Genomic DNA, 24,769 nt, shown 5'->3' on the forward strand with positions numbered 1-24,769 from the left:
CTTTTATATTTACTCTGAGACAATTTTTAAAGTCACTTACAAATACGCAACAACTTAGCACTGTGCCTCTGCAACATTTAAATTCATAGTGGATATGTTTTTATTGCAGAACAACACAATTATTATTTTTTATTTTTTTTATTGCACACATTTCTTGTAAAAACACATCCATTACCCACAATGCAGTTTGAACATTTCGTTTGACAATTCGGTTGTGTTATTCTCGTAGCTGCTAATGCAGCCTCGAGCCAGTAGCCTCAAGGAGAGACTAGCAGCGGACTCCAGAGTGAAGCTTACCAGACGTCACTTGAGGCAATTTATCAAACATTGCTCGGCTTCCTGTAGAGCCACAAAAGGCTTTATTTATACCCAGCACGGCTAGTGTCGGCATTTCAGCCAACACCACACATTTTGGATCCTAATGTCACCAATTACCGATGTCAACACTGGCATAGATGCTGTTTTATTGTTAATTTGCCAGTGAACTCTCACGTTAGGTAGGGATGTACAGTATGTCACAAATTGGGAGGCGGATTAATAATTAATTGCTATTTTGAATTTGTGTTGATTCCACTTCGCAAGACTTGTAAACAGACTTTGATGTGTGATCAGTGTCCTCCTTAAATCCTGCAATAATCTAAAAAAAGAGCTGCTACTATACTGTATACCTATAGGCAATAAAACAAGAAATCCTTCACTTTCCTCTTCCCTTTTACCTTTAACGTTTTCCTTGGTGTTAGGATGTTTGGGTTCAGACGCTGACATTAGATAGCAGGAAAGCTCCCCTCTGTGAAAGATCAGACTATTCAGATAAGATAAATAGTCCCAACTCTCCAGCATTCCACTATCTCTCCTTTTATTACACCAAGCCTTGTTTTTACCTCTGTTTTCATGGCAGAGATTTACAAGGTAAACATTTGTGTTATCTAAGTAAATCCATCAAATATAGAGGGAGCAGGATTTGATGTGATTGATCTGTCTGGAGTGTGCAGTCGATATTGAGCAAGTGGATGGTGGGATCATGCGGTGTGCTGTAAAGACACTTGATATGCAGCCCTGGACAAAGTCTCCAGTTGCAGTTTTATTTCCCCGAGGATGAAACAGTGAAGTGTTCAGAAACCCGTTGATGTTTTCCATTTATTGCCCTCTGTACGTCCCCTGTAATTCTCCTGCACCCTGAGCTCAATTAGACAGACAAACCCCTAAAGGCACAGTCAGCTTAGGCATGGCCAATTAGTTTCCCAAGCGATGTCAGAACTCCTTTGAACTGCCGTGTCGGCCTGTTGCATAGGCACTGATTTGGGATGACGGTGCTGCAGTGGCAAGATTCTGCACTGTGACCTATTTTGAAACCAGCAAAAAAAGGCAGAGGATTGTGCAAAAATTCAGAAACTTAAAGCTGTGTGTTTGGGCCAGGCTTCAAGATAGTGCATAACATCTTTCCCCAGTAGACATCAATCAAATGACCCCATAAAAAGGAAGCATGGTTTTATTTCTGAACAGAAATGATTTTTCCCATTCAGTCTCTTAGAGCTACTAGCTACTATCTGTTTGTCACATTTCACCTTTAATTGTGAACTGAGTGAATGCTAATTATTGGTGTTGGGTAAATGTTGTTGGCTGTAATGAGTGGATGTATGGACCCTGAGGAAAGAGTACTCCTTATGTTGACAGATGTGTGGAAAAAGTGTACCGAGCTGATTTGGTATGATTGTCACTTGATGCTTTTCCTCCTCTTAGGTAAGGGACCGGAGGTACTCCTGGTAGGCGAGAAGCTGAATGACAATGAGTGGCACACAGTGAAGGTAGTGCGGCGTGGGAAGAACTTGCAGCTTTCTGTTGATAATGTGACTGTGGAAGGTACAGTAGGAACAATATAATGTGCTATAATAGCAATCCTATAGACATTAAGAGGTATTTGCAATTGAATCTGCATGTTTTGCTCCTTAGGCCACATGAGTGGCGCGCACACACGGCTAGAGTTCAACAACATTGAGACAGGGATCATGACAGAGAGGCGTTTCATCTCCGTGATGCCTTCCAACTTCATCGGCCATCTGCAAGCTCTCTCCTTCAATGGGATGCTCTATCTGGACCAGTGCAAGAACGGAGACATCTCCTACTGCGAGCTAAATGCTCGATTTGGCATGAGGCACATTGTGGCCAATCCTGTGACTTTTCTAACACAAGCCAGCTACTTGGCCTTCTCTACCTTACAGGCCTACGCTTCCATGCATCTATTCTTCCAGTTTAAGACCACCAGTCCTGACGGCCTGATACTTTACAACTCTGGAGATGGTAGTGACTTCATTATGGTGGAGCTAGTCAAAGGGTAAGTCATTGGCTGGTTGGACAAATCTATGGATGGAAGCAGCTGTTTGATTGCTTGATTACAGACTTATCATACCTTATCATTTAATTTGCTTTTGTATTGTCTTATATTGCAGTGTCAAAATATTTGTCTTACAAAATTTAAGCCATAGGAGCTTTTGTATGCTGAATTTAAATTTTCAATCAATCAGCCGCAGCAGTGAAAAGATACACTGAATTATTTAAAATTATGAAAATAATTTGTTCATCATACATAATTTTGTTTGAAGGAGAGAAGCACAGAAAGCATAGCTGCAAAAAAAAAAAAAAACTATAGCTGTAGTTACAACTGCACCACTGTCATTCTCACACTCAGACCTTCTCAAGCAGATTTGACAACTTGTCTCCATCACAAATATACTGCACATGTTTTATTCATTGTAAATAACTTTTGTTACTGGAAGAATAGCAGGGAAAGGTTGTCGAAACAGAGCAAGGAAACAACAATTGTAGCTTCCCACTGCCAAACCTTGCACAGACTTTCTCCACAGCAAGCAATTAGTCAGCAGGAGGCCTTGTTCAGCTCTGGAGCCTGCAGCAGAAGCTCTCACTGACAACACAGACATAAAATGGCTTCCAACACTTCTGTCATAGTTTTCAGGCTGTTCGGTGTTATCTGTGAAGTGTAGCAGTTTTGTCAAGGATGTTGCTTAACTGATTCAAACAAGATTTTAGTGTTTGACAGTGTACAGGCTGCTGATCGGATTTTTTATAAATCAAACCTGAAGCGTTTTCACGTGTATTTATGTTATGTTAAATCATTGTTTGTATATTTGAACAGCAACAAAGCACTAGAATATTTCTTTAAGTATCACTAAACAGACTAGTAGACAGCAGTGCAAAGCTGCATGACAATGCATTTTATCTGAATATTTTGAAAGACGCCGTAGCCACATAACAGGCCTCCATGTAATTATGTAATCACCTCGGACTGGTAACACCATTTTCTAAATGTCATATGGCATTTAAACATATAATACTAATAAATCCTGAATTTATGCATCTGCATTGTTCCACAGGTACATTCATTATGTTTTTGACTTGGGAAACGGGCCGTCGCTAATGAAAGGAAACTCTGATAAGCCACTGAATGACAACCAGTGGCACAATGTGTTGATTTCCCGTGACAACAACAACGTGCATATTCTTAAGATTGATTCCCGCACTGTCACCCAACACACCAATGGAGCCCGCAACCTGGATTTAAAAGGTAACTTAACTGAGCGAGAGAAAAATATTTGCTGCAGGTACAAAATGCTCAATTCAGTGTTCACATTGGTTTTGTCAGACATTGCTGCCAATGTCCAGCACAGTCATAATAACGTAAAATAGCAGTGTAAGCTATGAGTAACCAACTTCAACCTATTCATAAAAACAGAATGACTGCAGAGCTTCAGAGTTTTCCTATTTAAATTGATCAACCCACAAGCTTGCCATTAGCTAGTTGTCCTCAGCTATTACAGCAGATAGATTATTGTTTTGTTATAGCCAGTCTAGTTAATTAACACTTGCTACATGTCAACAATATGGACTTTATATAAATAATCAACACCACTGGCTAGCAGACCAAATGAAATCAGTTTTCATTATTTTGTTTGGTATTGCAAAAATAGTAAATAATTCAACCCAATATTTTGTCATTTATGAGGAGATGCCCTATGGGAGTAACATATGTTTGGCTTAATTAAGTTAATCTTGAATGAAATAATAAACACAATTTCCCTTTCCCATTTTGGGTGCAACACTGTACCCCTTCAAAAACATGCATGCAAACGTGCATGACACCCCTGCTACCTAGATAGTGTTAGAAACACCTCTGAATTTAAGAACTGTGCCTCAGTGCTATGATAGTGTCAAAGCGGTATGTTTGAAATCATGAGAGCAGACCTTATGGCAGTACAGTTGTATTAGATTAGGTTAGATTTCACTGGTATGTATTCATATGTACTCTCTACTTTCATGCACCTTCATTATTGTTTATTAATTTACTGATCACTTTTTATCCCTTACTATGTACACTACCTTTGTAATCAGCTTTTGGTTTAGAACTTGCACCAACACATATGTGATTGTGGCAAATTGTGTGATACACAGATTTCTTAACCAACTCCTGTATCTTACAGGGGAACTATACATTGGCGGTGTTGGGAAGAGCATGTACAGCAGCCTGCCTAGGTTAATAGCATCCCGGGAAGGATACAAGGGCTGCCTGGCATCTGTAGACTTGAATGGGAGACTCCCTGACCTGCTGGCAGATGCCCTCCACAAGGTGGGAGATGTAGAGCGTGGCTGTGGAGGTGAGGAAGCATGAAACACACCTGTGAGTCATTTCAATAATCTGATTTCCTATTTTCAACAGTTGCCGGGGCAGAGATGAAGCCAGAGAAAGTCTGACTGCTCACTAAGAACTGATTATGCCGTATTTGTTATTAAAAAGCTTTGTTGAATGCACCATAATGACAGGCCAGTGAATACACTCTGTGGTTTTATTATTTGTGAACATGTAATTATATCACTCTGCAGTGAAGAAATACAGCTTCTTTTGTTCAGTTCTAATCAAACAAGAAAGCACTGAGCAGAGCAAAGAGTCCTGCCAAGGCTTAATAATCTCAAATAATCTCCCCAGGTAGCCATTACTCTAACAGGAAACACTGCACTGGTTATGACAGAATCGTTATATAAGTGTACCTAAAGTTTGGCCTCAGGTGGGAAAGTAAAGGTCACGGAGTCTCCAAAATCATAAGGTGTCATTCCTCGTTCTAGAGGAAACAGAATGAATGTGGAAAAAAGCCAGAGAAATCTTAATACTAGTCTTCAGAGTGTGATTGGTAACAGTCCACAAACTCCAATCCACTCCAATTATTGGTTTAGTCTTTATTTTAACATGAATGTTTACAGTGACTGAACATTGTCAAAGTGTCAAATTCACTTGTTTTAAGCCATTAGACTAATTACACAAGTGTTTGTTTTTATTCCCTTTGGATGGTAGTGATGCTGCATAAATAAAATGGAAAGGAGCATCTGGTAAATCTGCTGTCAACACCCCGCAGGTCCCAGCACCACCTGCACAGAGGAGTCCTGCCACCACCAGGGAGTGTGTCTGCAGCTGTGGGAGGGCTTCTCCTGTGACTGCACCATGACCACCTACGGGGGGCCGTTCTGCAGTGACCGTAAGTGAAGGTGTATTATGCCTGAGTGAACAGAATGGTTGGGAAAGTCTACTTTAATTTAAAAGAAATGTTTTGCTGGTCACTGCACACTAAATTAGGATGCTGATCAAATACGAAACGTAAGCGAATAGTAATTTAAAATACTAGTAAATTATTATTTTCCATGAGGCTCGTTGTTTTGTTTGTTTTTGGTTGAACAAACTTCCAACGTTGAGTCTAAAACCTACAAACTAAACAACGCTTGGAGCAGGCGTGATCGTCACTATGATTGATTGCCCTTTTAACTAATCAGTTTACTAGAATCTGCAAGTTGTTCTTATAAAACATGCAAATGAAGTGAAACCAGGTGCTGTCTCAACGGTAAGAAGTCAGCGTTGAAGACTCATGGTGTGCTTTGGAAACTTACTGACAGTAATATGAAGTATGAGTGATTTGTTGTCAATGGGTGAAGCATGCAAATTCTTCAAATTCAAAATTTTTCAAAAAATTAATAACAAATCCTTGTTTAAAATAACGTGAATGACTGATCGCTCTTCCATCCAACAGCTCTAGTTTCCAAACTTTGATTATCGTGATTGCTCTGTTTTCATTAAAACTGTATGTTGGTGTAGTTTGAGTGTTGTGTGACATAAAAGAATGTAATGGGAATAATCTATACATAAATATTGACTTGAAGTCAAACATTTGAAAACATTTTAATGCACTACAGTATATTTCAGACTTGATATATTGATTATACACTAATCATCCTCTTGATAGCATCATCATATTTTGAAATCCACTAGTCTGACTGCTGTAAAGAGCTCTGTATGTGTACAATAACAGGCTAAAATCAAGAGATTAACATTTCTAGTTTATTGGTCCAGTGGCCATGGCGAGCTGAACATCATGTGCTGCAGTCATTTAGAATAATTAGGAACAGGAATAGCACCTTTGTGGCCATCATTGTTGAAATGTTCTCTTATGCAGTATTGTTTTAAGTGGAGATTGTTAAGCCCATTGTTTTAAGGCCATTAATCTCTGCAGGTGAGCTGTTTGAGAAAGAGTTAACGATAATGATAATGTTTGAAGGAGATTTACAGTGAAGCATAAGCATTTGTATGTGAGAGAAAATTGCAAATAATGTAAGGCAGCACACCTTATCATAATGAGCTTATGTGTTTTGTTGTTGTATAGTTCTGAGGAGCAGTTTAATTATTCTTAGAGAATTCAGGAAGCTGAGACTCTGCAGTAAATAAATTACTTTCTTAGCCAGACATTCTTACAATACTTCATCTACTTTAAGCCAGAAATCAAAAAGCTGCTTTCCTCCTCCATCTGCTTATTGCCACTGTTTCAAACTTACATGCACAGACAAATGAGGTTGCTGCTCTAATCTATTGATCTAACCTAAAAATCAATAGTTTGTCCTCTGTAGTCTTTATCTATTACATCCTGGACTGTCCCAAGACTGAGCACTCAGATTTTTGCTTTCTACATGACAAAGAGGGCAACTTCCAGGAAAAAGCTGGAGGGCCACTCTAACTTACATTTTATTATTTTATTTTTGTTTTTTGTTTTTTTGCAAATCTGACCCCGGACTTTCATCATGCACAGCAATACTTTGTTAATGCATGTAAAAGAAAATGGTTCAGTGGGTTCAGTCCACAGATTTTCACTTGACATCTACTTCATCTCTTAAAATGTATTTATTTATTTGCCTTTTTCTTTGTGAGGTCTTGTCAGCTGCCGCTTGGCAAAGTAAAGAAAGAAACAAAAACATGTTGTTGATGCCTATTAAACTTGATGTGGATTTGCTTTGAGAAGGTTTACATGTTGGTATGCAGTTGTTCAACCGCAGTCATCCCAAACTCTTATAAGAACCATTTTCTGTTTTGAATTTCTGTAAGTTCTGTAATTGCTGCTGTCTGATGCACATCACACCAGCAAAGCCAGAATTTCAAATGGCTGCCTAAGGCTAAACCTTCACAGCACCCTTTCTAACAAGTATTGCAGATGTGAATGTATTTACTGTAATATTCAGCTGCCAGAGATGAAGGCAATATCTGGCTGTTGCAGGGATATTGAATATACACCTTGTCGATTTCAATAATATATTAGTATGTTTCTGTCAATATGTGTTTTAAATACCAAATTTTTGGGCTGGAGCTCACCGCAGTAAATACTTCATATCTTCCATTTTCATATCCCTCAAATCCTCTTTATCCACTTACCGTTTCATTCCCATAACTGTAAAAGATCTGAAAGACCCACACCAAAAAATCTACAGTGATCTTCATCCACACAATTGTGGTGATGAAATTCTAGGATATACTCCTCAACCGGGATTATTATTGAAATATTAACCACAAAAACAACTTTTCGAAGAGGAAAAACACAATTAATTGCAGCAGTTGGGTTTTTTGTTTAGCAGCGTTCAGGGACGACTCTCAATCATGCGGGTGGTAAATGGCATGGCTGACCGATATCAAAGGTCAAACCAATACATCAGAGCAACACGGAAGAAATAACAAGCCTTGTGCCTCACATTGAACCACCATCAAAGTCATTTTAAAAAATGTGACATTATTGTGAAAACACAACAGATATGGAGGCAGGACGATGGCTTTTGTAAGCACTAATGTTTGTGAGCAGAGCGAGTCTCATCCATGCCGCAATCTGCGTTTTATTTATCTCACCAACATGAAAACCTTGCAAATAATCCGCTCCTCCCTCCTCTCTCTTCTTTTATCAGAAGGTCAGATACGTGTTCCAAAGAAACCAGCATTAAAAAGAAAAGGAGTTGTGTGTTTTACTCGCTCAACCTACAACTCAACACAAAAACAAATATAAAGTGTAAAACAACACTTAACACCACAAAAATTCCTTAGCTGGCCTGAGCCTCAGTCCATCTCATTCATATACAAAAATCAATTTACCAAGAATGCTGCAGACATCTGTGCTAATTACATCCAGGTCATCGTTTCATCACTGAAGTCATCGAGATAGATAATGATGTCCTGTGCTCAATTTTCAGTCCTTTCTTCTGTAACATATGAAGAGTGTAATTATTGTTTAACCTCACAGTTACAGATGATAGTTTTATTACCTCTGTGTGTGTGTGTGTGTGTGTGTGTGTGTGTGTGTGTGTGTGGATGTGTTTGCAAATGAGCATCTTGGTGTATCTGTACGACTATGCAGATATTTCCAACATGTGTTAATCTAAAGCAGATGCCGATGTTGTCCCTGCCATAACAAACCCAAAACTAATATGTCACTTGTTTGGTGCCTTTGATTAGTCCGTAGAAACAATGACAACCGCTGTGTCATTGTTATGTATTAACCTCTGACTTTAACTACAATGGTTCTCGCGTCTTCTTCTTTAATCGTTACATGTTCTGGGTTCTTCGCCAGTCTACGCTAACAAACACATGACATTACACTTGATGTAGGTTTACGTAACCACAGTGCTTGCACCCATCAGCTATCTGCAGCAGAGTGGAACCCACCTTCGCTTTTTATTTGTAAGTCAACATTTCCTTTGAATTGTTTTAATTCCCACTGAAGGAAAGAAGAGTGTAAATTGAGCTTGTAGCCTCCAGGCATGCAGGCAAAGGTACAGTAACACAGCGCTAGACTGCAGCTGTCCTCTTTTCCTATTTTATATGCCAGTTAGATACAGTTAGAAAGCATTGTATCTAGCTTTCATTTGTGTTTCTCTGTGTGTGTGTGTGTGTGTGTGTGTGTGTGTGTGTGTGTGTGTGTGTGTGTGTGTGTGTCAAAGCTAAAATGGTTTTCCATTTCCTCAAAAGAGCTGGGTGAATTTTGCTTTTCCCAGCAGAACTTGTAATTATCAAAGGATTATAAACTGTAGGACACATGGAAGCTTTATAAAAACCTGCATGCTGACTATCTGTACCATTACATGCTGAATCAAACTTGAAGATTTCTGAACTCACTTATAGATGTATTTGTTTTACTATTGTACATTTTTAAAAATATACCAATTTTTGTGTATAGAGCTACTGTATTGTGCATCTGAAACAACTGTGTTTGTGTGAGATGTGGAAAAAATAGGAGCGTTGTACTATGAAGTGTGACACAACTGAGGTTTAAGTGCTCAGTCATATCCCATTTTTCCTTTGACCTTCCTTTCAGGTGGAGTCATTCATGATTATGAGTGTGTCCCAAAGGCCACTAGGATAATCCAGGATAGAAGTTCAGACTTAATCTTGTGCCCCGGGACCAAGGCTCAGGAAAACATATTGCTGTTCACAACACAGTGACCTATCCGAAATAGAGTTTGTCAGACACTTCTCAGTCTGACCAGTATAAAGTTAATGGTCTGGACTATACTTGGGATCAAGCGCACTTGTCCATGAAAGACCTGGCCTACTATGTCCATTCTGTATGACACATATTCATTTTAAAGCCACTATTAGTTGTGTAAACAGGCTGTAATTTAATTATGCTTCATTCACTTGTAGCATTAAATATCTTAAATGTGTTTAACATTGCAGACTTGCTGTAAGCAAACATAAGGATTTATATGCACTGTATTTCATGTCAGCTCATTTCTGATTAGGAATTGTTTTAATGAAAGAGACTATATTGAGAGAGCAAGTACTGTATGAGAACATGGAGGTGGAGGATGGTCTCAACCACTCAAAACATCACATTCGGTACAGGTAATGCAAACTGTCACACTGATCAGCCCTTTGAAAAGAAATGATCATGTAAATATTACATATTTTATATATTGCATGTTGAGCAAGTTGGGTGCCTATATTTGACAGCACTTTACAGATGCAGGCTTTCATCATTAAAGAGGGTTTGGATTATAGAGTGAAGCTCAAGTCCAAGTCCTGACTGATCTCTGGCGAGTGTCGGCCTCATATCACACACTCATATCCCACCCACCATTACACAATATCGTGCATTCAACCCCTGCATACTTAAATGCATAGACACAAAGTTATTGCAGGGTAGTTACTGTTATAATGAAATAGACTTTAACTTCCTCAAGCCAAATGTGTTAATGCTCCTCGTGCAGGGTTGTACTGTTGGTGGCCTGGTTCACCTTATTAACGTCTACTCTGAGGTGACTGCAGTGTGTGTCTGGAGAATCTGTTTCTGAACACCACAAGACCTTGTGGGGGCAATTAAAATAGTTTGTGTCTACTTTGGATACAGATATGCATTAGTTAGTCCTGCTTTAAACTTCTCAAATAAAAAACACTGCAGGATCTCTTGTTCTTCTGCAAGAGCAAGCGTCTAGCAACTGAATCTCAGGGTCATCTCTTTATAAGTGAGGAATATACACACACAGACAGAAGCTTTGGTTGCAGTATGTTGTTTCACTTAAAGTTATAATTTAAAGTAATGTACATTTTCTATGCATTTTTATTACATAAAATCAAGTTAAGGGGTCACATTTAATGTGATTTTCAAATGAAGAGTGTTTGGTTTTTGTACATTCAGTTTAAACTTCAGCATATTTCTTATTTAAGTGCAAGAGTATCCAGTTGATATTTTATATATCAGTATAATATTACTTGAAAATAGCCTTAATGGTCATTAGAGCCAAGAAATATTTTTTAGTGTGGAGTCAGTGTATCCCATAAATGATCTCTCGCTGCCAAATCTTCGCTCTGTGTGAGTCATATGGATACCCTGTGCCCAAGACTGCTGGCGCAGCTCCGCACAGCTCTGTTAAAGTGGTTAGGAAAGCTTGAGCATTGTGGAACTGACGGGCAGAGCTTATGGGGTTATAAACGTTGACCTGTGACTTACAGGAAGCATGGCTTTATTCTTTGTCACTCTCTGGCATAATAAAAATCATGCAAATCCATCCTCCTGTGAAATACACCACAGGTCAATGTCTGACCACTCACAACATTTTTACAGCTTTTTAGCCTCTTGGGCATGAGTGTAAAACTTTTGACATTTACATAGATGTGAAAAGAAGTTAAGCACCTGAGGGTACAAGTCCCCTGTAACTTATTTTTGCTTTTCTGTCCTTGCAGTTTCTCACATTGAAAGTGTCTTTGTTGTCTTATGTGTTGGAATTTAAGTTTTTCTCTCTCTCTCTCTCTCTCTGAAGGGCAGAATTATGGTATATAAATTACCATATTGCTGACATAAAATAGTATTTAACTTAATTACATCTTTAATTTCTTGTTCTTGTTTATTACTAAATCGCTAATTTGTATTTTCTCATTTCTATTTATTATAATGTTACAAGTTTTGAGCTGTCAGTACAGCCAGGCAGCCAGATTACTTTTTCAATGCACTCATTAATGTTTGGTAATACAGTATGTTGACAGACTGATTGTGACAATGACGTACTGACTCATACTGTTTATTAAAGTGTTAAGCAGTTAATAATGTTGTAGTTGAAAGGCTGATGATACTATTCCACCAACTGGGCACACAAGAATTTGTGTAGACACTGAATTTGAGTTCATATGACCTAATTATTTTGATAAATAGCAATGGGAAAGCCCAAAAATAGAGAAAGGGATTACTGAAATAGTGTGCTGCCACCAATTATTTAGACTGAAACCGTCATATTTATTTATATTATTATATTATTATTACAGTATATACTTAGTTGTGCTTGGTAACAGTGACTAGATGTGCTAACTGTGAACTGCTAACTGCAAAAAAAACAGGCAGAGTGGGCAACACGTTAGATCTATTTAAAAGCTGCAAATGTAAATTTGGTCCAAATGAAGTCATGACGTAGCTGCTGTGACACAACTAGTTCTGCATTAGCCGTTGAAACCTGATAAACCTGATGTCTGTTGCCTGTTGTGACAGAAATGTACTTTTTTACAGGCTTTAAATTACTGTCCAGAAAAACCTGTTCATTACTATACTTTATATAATACCTTCTATAAATACATATAATACATAATATATCAACAACTGACTCACAGAGCAAATTAATGTTGTTAGTTAGTATAAGCTTCCACTTGTTACATTATATTGTTATGTGTATAATAGTTAATGGGTTAATGTACTATTATCATTATTAATTCATTTGTTGAACTACAGTATTTTCACTTACAATATTATAGTTTTCTTTTCCTACCACCATTAGCTAAGATCATGTAGTGCATGTGTTTTTTAACAAAGTTAGTAGCATGGCTCCAGGGCTGGTTGGTCCGTTCGCCACTTAGTGTGTTTATGGGATTGTAAGTCAGGCAACAATGGTGAACTTTAACAATCTTCTCACATTGTATCCAGTGTCATAATAAGGTCAGTGTCCAGTACATAATATTACAGTTCGTTTGGCTGTGGACTTGGAGTGCTGTTATTTTCAGGGCTAATAGTGTTTTGCACAGCAAGTTATGTACCCAGTGTCTTAATGCTCTCATTAGTCCTAATAATTTATATAATCAGTGATCAGTAATTCTTTTTTGCAAATGAACTCACTATTTAGAACCACTAAACATTTCTTTCATAACCTCTTGAGACCTTTAGGTACAGTGTCACGGATACAGATACAGATACACGGGATAATTTCATACAAGCTGATAGCTTGTTAGAATGCAAACAGACATGGGCTGTGCAAAGCCATGTTTAATAGATTGGAAAATACAAGCCACACTGCCAGCTTCACTCAGATATGCGACAGGTTATTTCATGATTAGTCATGGTCTCTTATGACTCACACTGCAAACACTGACTGCTGCCAATGTCATACTGACTAACAGACTTAGGAGAAATATCTAAACCTCTACAAAACACACTTCACTCACTTTGTCCACGAAGGAGTCCAAAGCACAGCTACGCTGTTTGAGACTGGAGGTTACGGGACACAGTCTAACATCACTCTGCAGCTTTTTTTTCTTTTTTCTGAGATTTACAACACCAGACTGATTATTTTTTTACCATGTGAGTCGTGCCTTTATTCGTTTTATTAGTTTATAACTTTACCTTATCCTGTGATATTGTTCTGGAAATTATTATATGGTAGGATATTTAAAATGTTGGGAATTTCAATTTGTTTCTACCAGGAGTAATAGTTAAACTGTCACTAACAGCATGTGAGGTCATGTGTTATTATTATAACAGGCATCCAGATTCTCATAATCACGTTAGTAAAGGAAGGTGAAGTTAAATCAATTCCATCCTAGGTTTCATTTTGTGTCATAAGAGTTTATTAGATAATACAAAAAACCCCTCTCCCCTACGAGAATCCATCTCAGAAGTCACAGATGTTTTAAAACCAACACATACCTAATAATTGAGAGTGCTCATTAAAGATTTGCTCATTTTGTGCCTGTCATTTGAGTGTCATCTTTACACGTCATATTAAATGCATGCATTGTTAAAACAGACTCAGTGCTGTTGTGAAACTTGAGTTATTGTCAATATTTTCTCCAAGCAGAAAAGATTTATTTTATGATAGAGTTGTGCCAATTACCTGGTAGGGCTTGTGCATTTAAATACAGGGTGCTGCATCCTTGCTTCTCATCCCCTCTAAATGGATTAAAACATCATGTAAAGCCATCAGTATTGCACTTTAAATTGGTTGCAGGGAGTTGACTCCTGTAATTATCAAGTGAAACAATAATCCTAATCAAATTAGAAAATAAAAATGACTTTGCTTTCCTTCTCATCTAATTAGCACTAGATGTATTTCCTCATTGTAAAATTCCTAAATAGTTGCAAGTAGGTGTTAAAAAAATAAGACCATGCTGCAAGTTTGCAGAGGCAGTTCAAGCGCAAAATAGGAGTGCAGGACATGTACAAAGTAAAGAAGCTCTCCATCTTTTAAATTAATTTAGTAATTTATAAAAAAATAAATAAAATGCAAGCAGCAGCAAGTTCATAACGGAGCTTGGCAATTTAGGATACCAGCTCAGTGATGCCCTAGAAAAGATTTTGCTTCTGGTTGGAAAGCAATTTTGTATTATTTCCTAGCTGAGATTATGTGAATTAATAATGTAGAACTTGATTACTGGTTTATGGCACAGCGAGTCTTGTTAGACTGTATAGTTTGCTGAGTATCTGCTGTTTTCAACATTGTTCATAAGTGTTAGCAGTATTTATCCGAGTGTGTGTGTGTGTGTGTGTGTGTGTGTACAGTATGGCTGTTCTTCTGAATGCATGGACAAAGACAAAGACATGACTGGATGAAATTTAGAAATAATAAACTTACTCCAAAGGTAATGTTTGGACAACAGTCCCAAAAAACTTCAGTATCTTGTATACTGTAATATAAATATAGTGTATTGTTGCAGCTTCATGTCACTTTGTGCATCAGAGAGAGAAAGAGAGAGAAAAAAAGCTTCAGTCTCGTCATCATAATCAAACAATAAAATTGAAAGATTCCCTTAAAAGAGCTACTGGGAGGCTGTTTATCAGTCTGAAATAGCCTTGGTGTGATGACCGATTTGCAGAAACAGCCATAGGCAGTTTTTGACTCCATAATAACAGAGATGAGAGCTGGTCAGAAGGCTGTTTCTGCAGCTAGAACAGTGTTACAGCCATAGAGGATCAATTTTCATCAGAGAGGAGAGTTTATTTGTATAATAACAAGCAATTTGTTAAAGAGGATATTTTGAAATAATATTCGCACGTATTAAGGCTATTTATTGAACAAATGCTTTCTGAAAATAGGTTTGTTGCTATCCAAAGAAGTCACAGCAATCATAATATGCCTGCAGGTGAAGTAACCAAGAGCACATATAATTACGGCAACAAATGGTGTAAAAGTGGGGTCAGATGCTCGCCAAGAGGCTCTGTGCTTCTGCACACGATGAGTGCTGTGGGTGTGAAGCGATACAAGATAAAGTATAAATTGTCTTACAGTGGCATTTAGTGCCTCTGTTCATCGTCCCATTTCCAGGATGGTATCCCCAAAGGTATCTCTAAAAGCTTGGTTACCAAGTGGACAGTCCCCACTCCACTCTGACTGTTCCTCTGTGCCTGAGTTTGCATGGGAACATGGTGGGTTTCACTTGACACCCAGACCACGCAGCAGCTGAGCCTCTGATGAATGCTAGTCTATGCCGGCTTCCTAGTCCCTACTGCAGGGGCTGTGTGAGAGGAGAAAGGTTACATTCAGTTTACATCATAAAGGCTAGGCACAGACACAGAGGCCTACACATTCAGACTCTGCCTCTCTCTGGCTTCGTTTTCTATCTTTGTGTCACTCTCTCTAACACTCATAGACACAGTAACACACTCTCTTATACATCATTCACTCGCTGCTCCTCTCACAAAGTCAGAGTTCCCGCTCTGCGCGGTGGGCAATAAAATTATAACTCATTGTAATGAAGAATTTAGGAAGAGAGAGTGCATGTTGCTTTGTCATTGTGTGTAGCTCCCTACTCTACACTTGCTTCCCAACATTACATCATTTTGAATTCTGCATACAGCAACATCACCATTCAGTCTGGTACAGCTCAGCTTTGTGTTTGCAGTGGTTACAAGTCCTTCTCCGTTGTCATGTAATTAATAAAAAGCTCCTAAAACATGTTGTAATTGCTCACTACATGGCACATTTGATGCCATGAAGATGTTTCCTGGCCAGCCTAACTCCATAAAGATATCAGCTTGAGTAAAAAGCAGCTTCACATGCAATTGATGAAGGGACTATACATCACTCTTGACATGCTTCAACATTAGATGGATTTCTATACTTGAGGTCAAACCATTGTCTTTTCCTCTCAGTTAGAGAAACTCACTGGTGTCTTGAACTGCCGAAGCTGACTCTGTGGCCTGATAAAAGCTCATGTACTAATCCTTCACTTTCCCCAGCCCACTTCTGTAACCTATTAAAACTCACAATCCATATAAAATTGGCATTCAGCAGATTAGTTTATGGAAACAGGGCACATAACAAGGCAGTGAGACGGCTGCAATATCCTGTGTAGCAGTAATAGTCAAAGATATTGTAACTAACCCATGTAATTATAGATAAATAGAGGGTTTGACGTGAATGTCAAGATTTGTAGCAACATAAAAAACCAACTGTACTTTAACTAACCAGCCATTATGTCCACCATGTCACAGGCAACATTATTCAATATGATTCCTTTGTAACATTGCAGTTGTTATTATTGCAACACTACGACCAAACATGCAGGTATTGTGTAATTCTCTCATTAGTTTGTTCATTTTTTTTGTAGTTAGTGTAGCGTGCACTGTTCAGTAGTGTTCCTCATCTAGAAGTCACAACCCCATGAAATGCATTTTCACATACAGTCATTTACAGCGAAGGAATACTGTACTGTATGTGTGCTGTATAAAATGAGCTTTCCAGTTAATATCCGTGCGTGTTGCAAATACACTGCTGAGTTATCTGTTCCTCTCTCACAAACTCTATTATCTGCCTTTTTATTTCCATCTATCTACCCTGTCTCTTTGTCAGGTTCTCTCTATTCCTGGCTCCTTCTTCTCCGGTCAGTGTACAACAAAGCACCAACCTCTGCATGCTCAGCAAAAGAAAACCTTTACATTTTCTTCTTTGCTCCCAATTCATTTTGATAGATTGTTCACTCGCTTTCATCTGTGTTCAATGAATAATACAAAGAAGTGCTGAGATTCCTTCTTATAATGAAGTATGATATTATTTCTTACTCTCTTACAGTTTTCCTGAGATTCAACTATACATGTATAGTAATATAAGAATGATCCATGTACTGTATTTATTTCTTTCTCATTTAGTTTGATTCTGTAAACAGTCAGTCGTCAATGCACAGTTGTTGTTTTTTTAACCAATTTAAAGTGCATAGTTTGGAGATGTATTCAGTAAATACACTTCCTGCCCACATGTTAAGCTTATATAGGCCTGAGGCGTGCTGCTGGGTAACATTATACGCATTTAGGCATCTTGCTAGACGAATCATTAGAGTTATCAGGAATGCTGGTTGGTGTCTGAATGAGTGTCTTGTAGCTTTCACACACCTAATATAGCAATATAACAGTGTGCTGATATGTTCCCATTTCATTGTCATTTCAGAGCAGAATGTGTCATCTTTAAATTTTAAGAATTAATTGTGACAGAAAATTCAGGGTTTTATTATATCCCCAAACAACCAGAACCAGTGTCATTTTGAAACACAGATGATCTACACTCTGCACTGTCCCTGACCAACTCACATGCAACATTTCACAGTTGACAGACAATTACATCTTCTATACAATACTTTCCTAATGTTATGCACAAAGGTTCACTTACAACTAGAGGAAATATCAGATTTCCAGGATGTTTTCTTGAATATATTAGACATAGAGACTCCCAGAACATCTGCGAGAGGTGCTGCAGCTGGTGGAAGACGGTTCTATCTTCCAGAACTGCAGCACAAGACTGTGGACCTTTATCAGTGTTTTAGCTCTTGTTTTAGAACCCTTACTCTCCTACCATTTTGTTTCATGTGACATGCAATGACTTTCCCTCTCGACTAACTAACTTGGAAAAGCCCTCAACTTGTAATAGTGCTGGAGTGGTTAGGATGATGGTGTGGTGTCCAGAATGGAGTAAAGACAGACTTTGAAAGTTTCAGCACCATGGAGAGAGACATACAAAGTGACTTGCAGTGCATTTTACTGTAATCATGGTTTAACAAGCCGCTGTTTACTCAGTGTCTGCACTTTTTGTTGAGGATATGCCTGTCACAGGGTTGAGTGATGCTAAATGTGATGGACACATTGAAGGCATTGACTCGCTGTAACTGCTGTGAACAGACCATGCTTTTCAAGTCATCACTGAAAAGCATCTGCACATAATGCCGTTTTCATGCCATAGTGTTTTTACCATACCTATGAGTAGCTGAGGGATAAAAATCAATCACCTTCCTCTAGCACCATTTTTGATACAAGTGATATTTCTCACTTGGTGAAAAGAGCCAAATTACATCAGACTCTAATATTAATGACAATTTCGATAATGGTTTGACCACATTGAATGAACTGAATGAATGACCATTCATTGACACTCAAGAAGTGGACAGTTACATGACGTATGGGGCTACGTAAACAACCAATCTCTTCTTTCTTCATCCATGGCCAAACTTTCAACCATGTTTCATTGAAAAGTTTTCAATCGTTTTTGCTAACAAAAACGTACCTTAGCTAACCTTAGGTAATAATAATAAAAAGAGAATATTAACGAGAATTTTTAGATGAGAATATCTATTCAGCCTGCTTAGACTATAACTGGTACTTCAAACTGTGAGTCTCCAGTCTAAAGCTGCAGGCATCTCATAACTAGTTCTGTTTATTCCACCATGTTGCCAAGAACAGCATAAGATGAATGGCACGAGTCCCTAGTCTACTGAGCACCTTAATTCCAAAAACACTGAATGCTATGTTGCTAAAATCAATTGATTAAACATTTCTGGCCCTTACAATGTCACTGGAGTGCTCTTCAGAAATAATAAAACAGCTGGAATTGACAGTGTGAGGGACCTGTACCTCCAGATTGTGCCTCTTTCAGCTCGATTTGGAGTCACAGAGCCGGTAAACCTAAAAATCAATATATGTCAATGTTTATAATATGAAAAGTTGTTTGAGGACACTCACTCAAACACAGGCAGTACTTCCTGAATCCACAGACTCCAAAACATATTTGGAGTTTAAAGAAAGAGAAACAGAAAAAAACAAGTGAAACCCATTAATGATAATTGAGGCATGAATTAGTTCGCAGTGATCCTGCAATCGATCTATTCAAACACGTCGACCAAGTCTTCTTCAGGAAACCATGCCCCATTCACTAAAAATCCCCAGCATGTCACCTTTATGATTGAAACGTCTATATAAAGTCAACTGTTTATATAAAAACATGCATAGTTTGCTTAACTTTCATGTTTCATGTTTGTTTAAGTCATTTAATCAGGCACAGCAATAAAACATACAAACTGTATCACATCATATTTTGATTGTCCTATAGGGGTTACAAATGTTGGACAGGCACGGGGCTCCACAACAATTTGCAGTCATAGCAACAGTAAGATCCTTCATGTGCTTCTGCTGCTGCTTTCTTTAATGTTGATATAATGAACGAGACAAGTAGTTCAAGCGAGCCAATAACAGACACTATGCCAACTATCCCGCTGATGCTTTTTCAGTCTCATCGTCAAAATTAGGCTCTAGAGTGAAAAGGAAAAAACGGCTCAACCAAGCAACAATTGCATCTTCTTTTGTGGTGACAGCAGACAGCCTTCTCTCTGGCTCGGGTTTTTACATTTGAAATCCACAGCTAGACCGTGGATTGGGGGAGGTAAACAGTTCAGGCTGCTCCTCTTGTACTTGTCCTTTTGCACAATATTTAGGAATTGTGGGTGCTCAAATTCAAGAGACTTTTTCTCATTTCCGTTTGTTGCTGAGTTTTCTGTGCGTCGTAAGCACTGCCACTGCTCTTGCTTTTCAGGAGACATGCTCAGACTAGTAAGCTAACACAAAAAGAGCAAACTGAAGATGCACAGCAAACATTATGGACCCTACTGTCACATACAGTATGTTTTGAGAGGAGAGAGCACTCAGTCTACCGGGTCACTGGAGTCAGTAAAAAAATGATGTTGAATCAATGTGTGAATCTGGAGGAGATGTCCTACCGCTGAACTCTGAACTCTTTGTGTAGTTCATTGTGCTTCACTGTGTTTCTCTTGTTTTTCCACATCTGTCTACAAATACCACAGTAAGTGGTTCTGGTTCTGTTTTGTTCCACTTAGTCCTGCTAGTGAACTGTCAGATTTCGTTTTTTTTTTTTTAGATTTCTCCCAGCTGCGCACTTTATACAACATCTTGTGCATTTCAGTGCCTTCATATTTTCTTGTTTCCTCTTTCCTTACAACGTGTAAGCCAGGCTTATTTTAGGTGTTGTCGCTTTGAGCCTAATGAAATCAACCAAACATCACAACTGCAGGCCATGCCTTTCAGAGGATGCTCGCATTATGAGTAATTAATCTGAAAGTGCTATGATTAATCCTGCTACTTTACCCCCTGGGGCGAGACTAGATGTCTGTGAAAAATCTTCTCTCACAAATCCTCCTGAGAACAAACAGTGCACATTTAGGTTTCTTAAGTCTTTTAAACGCTGCACACGTCTTTTCACATCATGTCAGTTACAAGTTTGCAAAAACCTGTTGACTTTATCATATACTTTTTATACTTTATACAATACATAACATATATATATATATATATATATATATATATATATATATATATATATATATATATATATATATATATAGTATTTTTTTGCAATATATATATATACAGTATATATAGTGCAGAAATATATGATTGTTATGTAATAAGGCAATATTGCATAGAGATCCGCCAAATTCTCTATGAGTTGAAAAAAGGTATACTGTAGGATTATATAAAAATGCAAATCAGGGGTTTATTGGACTGCAGAAATAGCAGATATATGACAGACATTTCATTTTCATAATCCAATTGAAGTCAACTGGAATTCATTGAACGCTAAAGCTCATCGTCATACATTGAATGCATATTTCATATATATCCTACGAGGCGTGTAGGAAGAGCTGCGTGGGATGCCCAACTTATTACATGACTAATGACAACACAAGGTTACTGTCACCAAATCTCCACCCTTCTAGTTGTCCAGTTGAAAGCGTGACTTTCATCGTGTTAAGCAACCCTCAAGTCGGTGAATTGATTAATGCAATCTTTTCATTAAAGACAGCTCTTACTAAGATATAATCACAGCCTAGAAACATGATTCGTATGATGGAGAGCCTGACAGATCAAGTGAATGGCCATAAATCGCCCCACTACAATTTCTTCCATCTCATGTTACTGGAAATTAAATGTTGCTCTTCTATGTGCGTAAGTTGGAAGAAATTTCTAATCAAAATTATTTGCCATGAGTGTCCTTATGTTAGCTGAGTAAAATTGAGAATTCTGCCATTCTCAATTTTGCTTTTCCTTTGGTTGTAGGAATGTATTTTCCTTTGACGTCATCAGAGGATTACTCCTTATGCTTTTTATTGCATTTCCTCCCCAAATAGCCATTACTGTAAATGTGTCCACATGTCAGAGCCAGTCAGTGCTCTGCATCGTCACTAGTGTCTGTTTGATTAAGCTGCTGGGCACTTTTCTGAAAAAACATTTCACTGAGAAACATATAGAGGAGGATATTCATAAAATATCTCAGTCTGCCTCTGACTCAGATCGGACAGACGTGCAAACAAAATCCAGGCCTTGTTTTATTGTTCATCATACCCGCAGATGAATGTCTACGTGCTTTTAGGGCACTTGCCATTCCTGAGTGTTATGCACTCACCCCTCCTCTGTTCTTTTTTGTTCAATCAGCGTTGCTCCCCCACACACCCCCCCCCCTCCCCTGCTTGAGTAATGGCCTGCGTCGACTTCTTGTCACTATGAGAGGTGATGCTGCATGGCTCGCCTCTGTCCTCCTATTTCCATGCGTGTCCTTTCAACCGACTAGGCAATCCCAGCTGATATCTCTATCGACCGTGATTTAGCTGATATAGCTGCAGTCTCCCTTCCTCTCCCTTTACTTCTCCACTGCAATCTCTCTCTCTCCTCTCTCTCTCTCTCTGTTTTTTTTTCATATTTGGCTCCATTCCCTCTACCTCCAGTCCCTGCCCACTTTGTCTCTCTATTTCTGATAATGTGTTCATTCTCTCGTGTGTCAATATATTCCAATTCATCTTCCCATCACATTTCCCCACCCCGAAAACCCGAGAAGCTCAAAAACTGTCAGAATACCTCTGAACTCAGATCAGTCATAGCTTGGAATAAGTTCTGCATGGTTAAGCAGCATGAGAGCAGAGACTAGCTACTGAGCTCTCTTACAGAGGAGTGACTTGTATACAGATATGAAGTGAACACATCAGGCAGAGGGAACAGAGCAAATGGGTTTAGAGCGTAAAAACAGCAAATGTATGGCAATGTTATGCTTGTAAAAAAGAGGCTTGAGATGGAATTTTGATCTAACCCCTTGATTTCTTCACAATGGATTACATGCCCTAACCTACAGCATCCTCCCTTAAAGATAGTGCGTTGTTTTTTATCATTCTGACAGGCTTCTATCATCCATGCCTATCGTGGCTCTCGAGCCTTTACGTTAAGGACACGTTCATACCAATACCCTTGCGTTCATTCTGTTACGGCTCCGACAGCTCACCTAAAATCAGGCTCCTCCTCTGCAGTATGATTCCTACGTGTTACTGCCAGGACCTGCAAGCCAGTGCGCTGTAGCATGTATTTATTCACACAACCCATTTTCTTGCCTCACTATTTCCCTGCGTGTTTGCGCCGTGGCTGCCTGTTTTCTCTTTCGCTGTCTCTTCCTGTCTCTCCCTCCTTCCTCTCCCCCATCCCCCTCCACCACCACCACCACCACCACCACCCCCCACCCTCCCTCCTCCTCACTCATTTGCTCACAGACTCTCTTTCTCAGACACACACACGCACGCACACACAAACACACACAGAGGCGCATGCTGTGCCTCACTGGATCAGAGCCTCCGACTACAGTATGCCTTCAGAAGAGCTCCTTTATCTCGCATTCAGAAGAGCTCAACTCCGAGCCAAGGTTATTTTTTGCTGGGGTTCGGTCTGTCCTGGAATTTTACCCATCCAGGATTAACTATGAAACGACAGCGCTTTTTAATTAGCATAATTTTTGCTGCAGCAGCCCAAGGCAACATCTTAGTCTGTGCTATCGGAGCCATCTCATCTGAGGAGAATCACCTGCCTTCCTCCAGAGACAGGCACAGGCAGCTGTCACGTTAACCATTCTCAGTCGGAGGCACTACAGCAGATCTGGACGAGGTAACGGGAGAGGATAAAGGAAAAAGGAGCAGCAGTGAGGGGAATGCAGCAGTAGTCGTTACTGCATGAGACTGAGCAGGTGGAGCGAGTGAGAGGGATCACACATTTATTTGAAATAGAAACACTTGTGTTACAGCTGCCTTCTGGTTCGGGTAACCTCTGCCATATCAGAGGTTACTGTTTGCCGGATTTGCTGCATCTGTGTGAGAGTAAATGAGGAGCTGCTGAGATTTTATTTATTTATTTTCTGGATTTTCTCTTCTACCGTGCTGCTGCAGATACTGCTCCCTCTCTTTCTCCCTCTCTCATCCCCTCCCTATCTCTGCTCTCTTCCTTTTTCCCTGGCTAAAGGGGAACAAAAGCGCTGGTTCCTGCATCACCCTTCATTGCTGCATCTTCACTTGTGCATATTTTTATCTCCTTATGCTTAATGAAATGATCCAGTTTCCTAGAGAAGCGTGTTGTTTCTTCCATCGCGGTGGAGGTGCACTCTTCTTAGTGGGCAGACTCAGCTGCCCTCAAGCTTTACCTGTGGGCGATGGAGACTCTTATCAGAATTCTTGTCACATGAAGCTTTGTCCTGCCAGTTTTTATGCATAAATATTATGGTTGAGCAGCATGTCTGTTTGAAATTACAAACGGATTCATCTGCGTATTTGGATGTGCATCTTTTTAGCATTTTGGATACACTCAGCTTACTTTCTGGACACGGTGCTTTGGGAACATTTTTTTTTTTTGTGCAGTAGACATGTTAACCAAAAATAGGTCCTCTGGTTGCTCTTCAGTTTTGACTGAATTTTGACAACATCACCTGTATTTTGACTGCCTTTTTCTAATTTTTGTTATTCAGAGGATATTATTCCATAATCTACTGACTCCCTAACCAAACTAAGGGATTATGAAAGAGATGGGCCCAGATTGTCACTGAGATGCCCAGTGGTCTTCAAGTTGGACTGTCAGATGCTAAAGCTTGGCCAAGTTGTCTGTCCTGGGCCCATGTGGATCTAATATACATGGGTAAACTCTTTGCAGCCACCCCTGCGCTCGGGCAGCAGAGCAGCTGGTCACACTTTAACCTAGGCATGGGCCTAAGTTATTGTTCAAGACTAGTCTTCTGGTTCACCTTGCTTACTCTACTCCCCATCCAGACTGGGACAGCACGTGTGTCTTCTAGTCTCAGTACCACACACCATGTCCACCATTTCCACAATAAGCATGGCACTGTTCCTATTGCCATCAACAGGATGCCTTTTCTTACACGAGGGGGCCATGGTAAGACGTTTCCCTTCACCTTTATCACCTTGCTGTTTGTATAACTTTGCTCTGATTGTCAGGGGTCATGAAATAATCTGAATCCGATACAGGCATTTCTTCACTGTTGACATATGTATTGTTAGTTTAGGTAAAAGGGTTTCGTTTCCTTGGACACTATTGGTGCCTCGCTTGTGACGTACAGC

The 24,769-nt window shown here is 39.2% G+C and overlaps 1 protein-coding gene across 5 annotated transcripts in view; it reads left to right on the forward strand.

Annotated features, from left to right (window-relative positions):
• The window catches only part of nrxn2a (neurexin 2a), a 98,881-nt gene that overhangs the window by 49,754 nt on the left and 24,358 nt on the right, over window positions 1–24,769 (forward strand). For 4 of the 5 annotated variants that reach the window (XM_033326347.1, XM_026369843.2, XM_026369842.2 and 1 more), the window contains 5 exons: window positions 1,741–1,860; window positions 1,951–2,332; window positions 3,390–3,580; window positions 4,494–4,667; window positions 5,421–5,540. In XM_033326347.1, the coding sequence (XP_033182238.1) occupies window positions 1,741–1,860; window positions 1,951–2,332; window positions 3,390–3,580; window positions 4,494–4,667; window positions 5,421–5,540 (987 nt within the window). Of the gene's footprint in view, window positions 1–1,740; window positions 1,861–1,950; window positions 2,333–3,389; window positions 3,581–4,493; window positions 4,668–5,420; window positions 5,541–23,067; window positions 24,585–24,769 lie in introns of those variants that run through there. The other variant, XM_026369845.2, reaches the window with a different exon arrangement.

This window comes from Anabas testudineus, chromosome 14, assembly GCF_900324465.2.
Source record: "Anabas testudineus chromosome 14, fAnaTes1.2, whole genome shotgun sequence".
Taxonomy (NCBI): domain Eukaryota; kingdom Metazoa; phylum Chordata; class Actinopteri; order Anabantiformes; family Anabantidae; genus Anabas; species Anabas testudineus.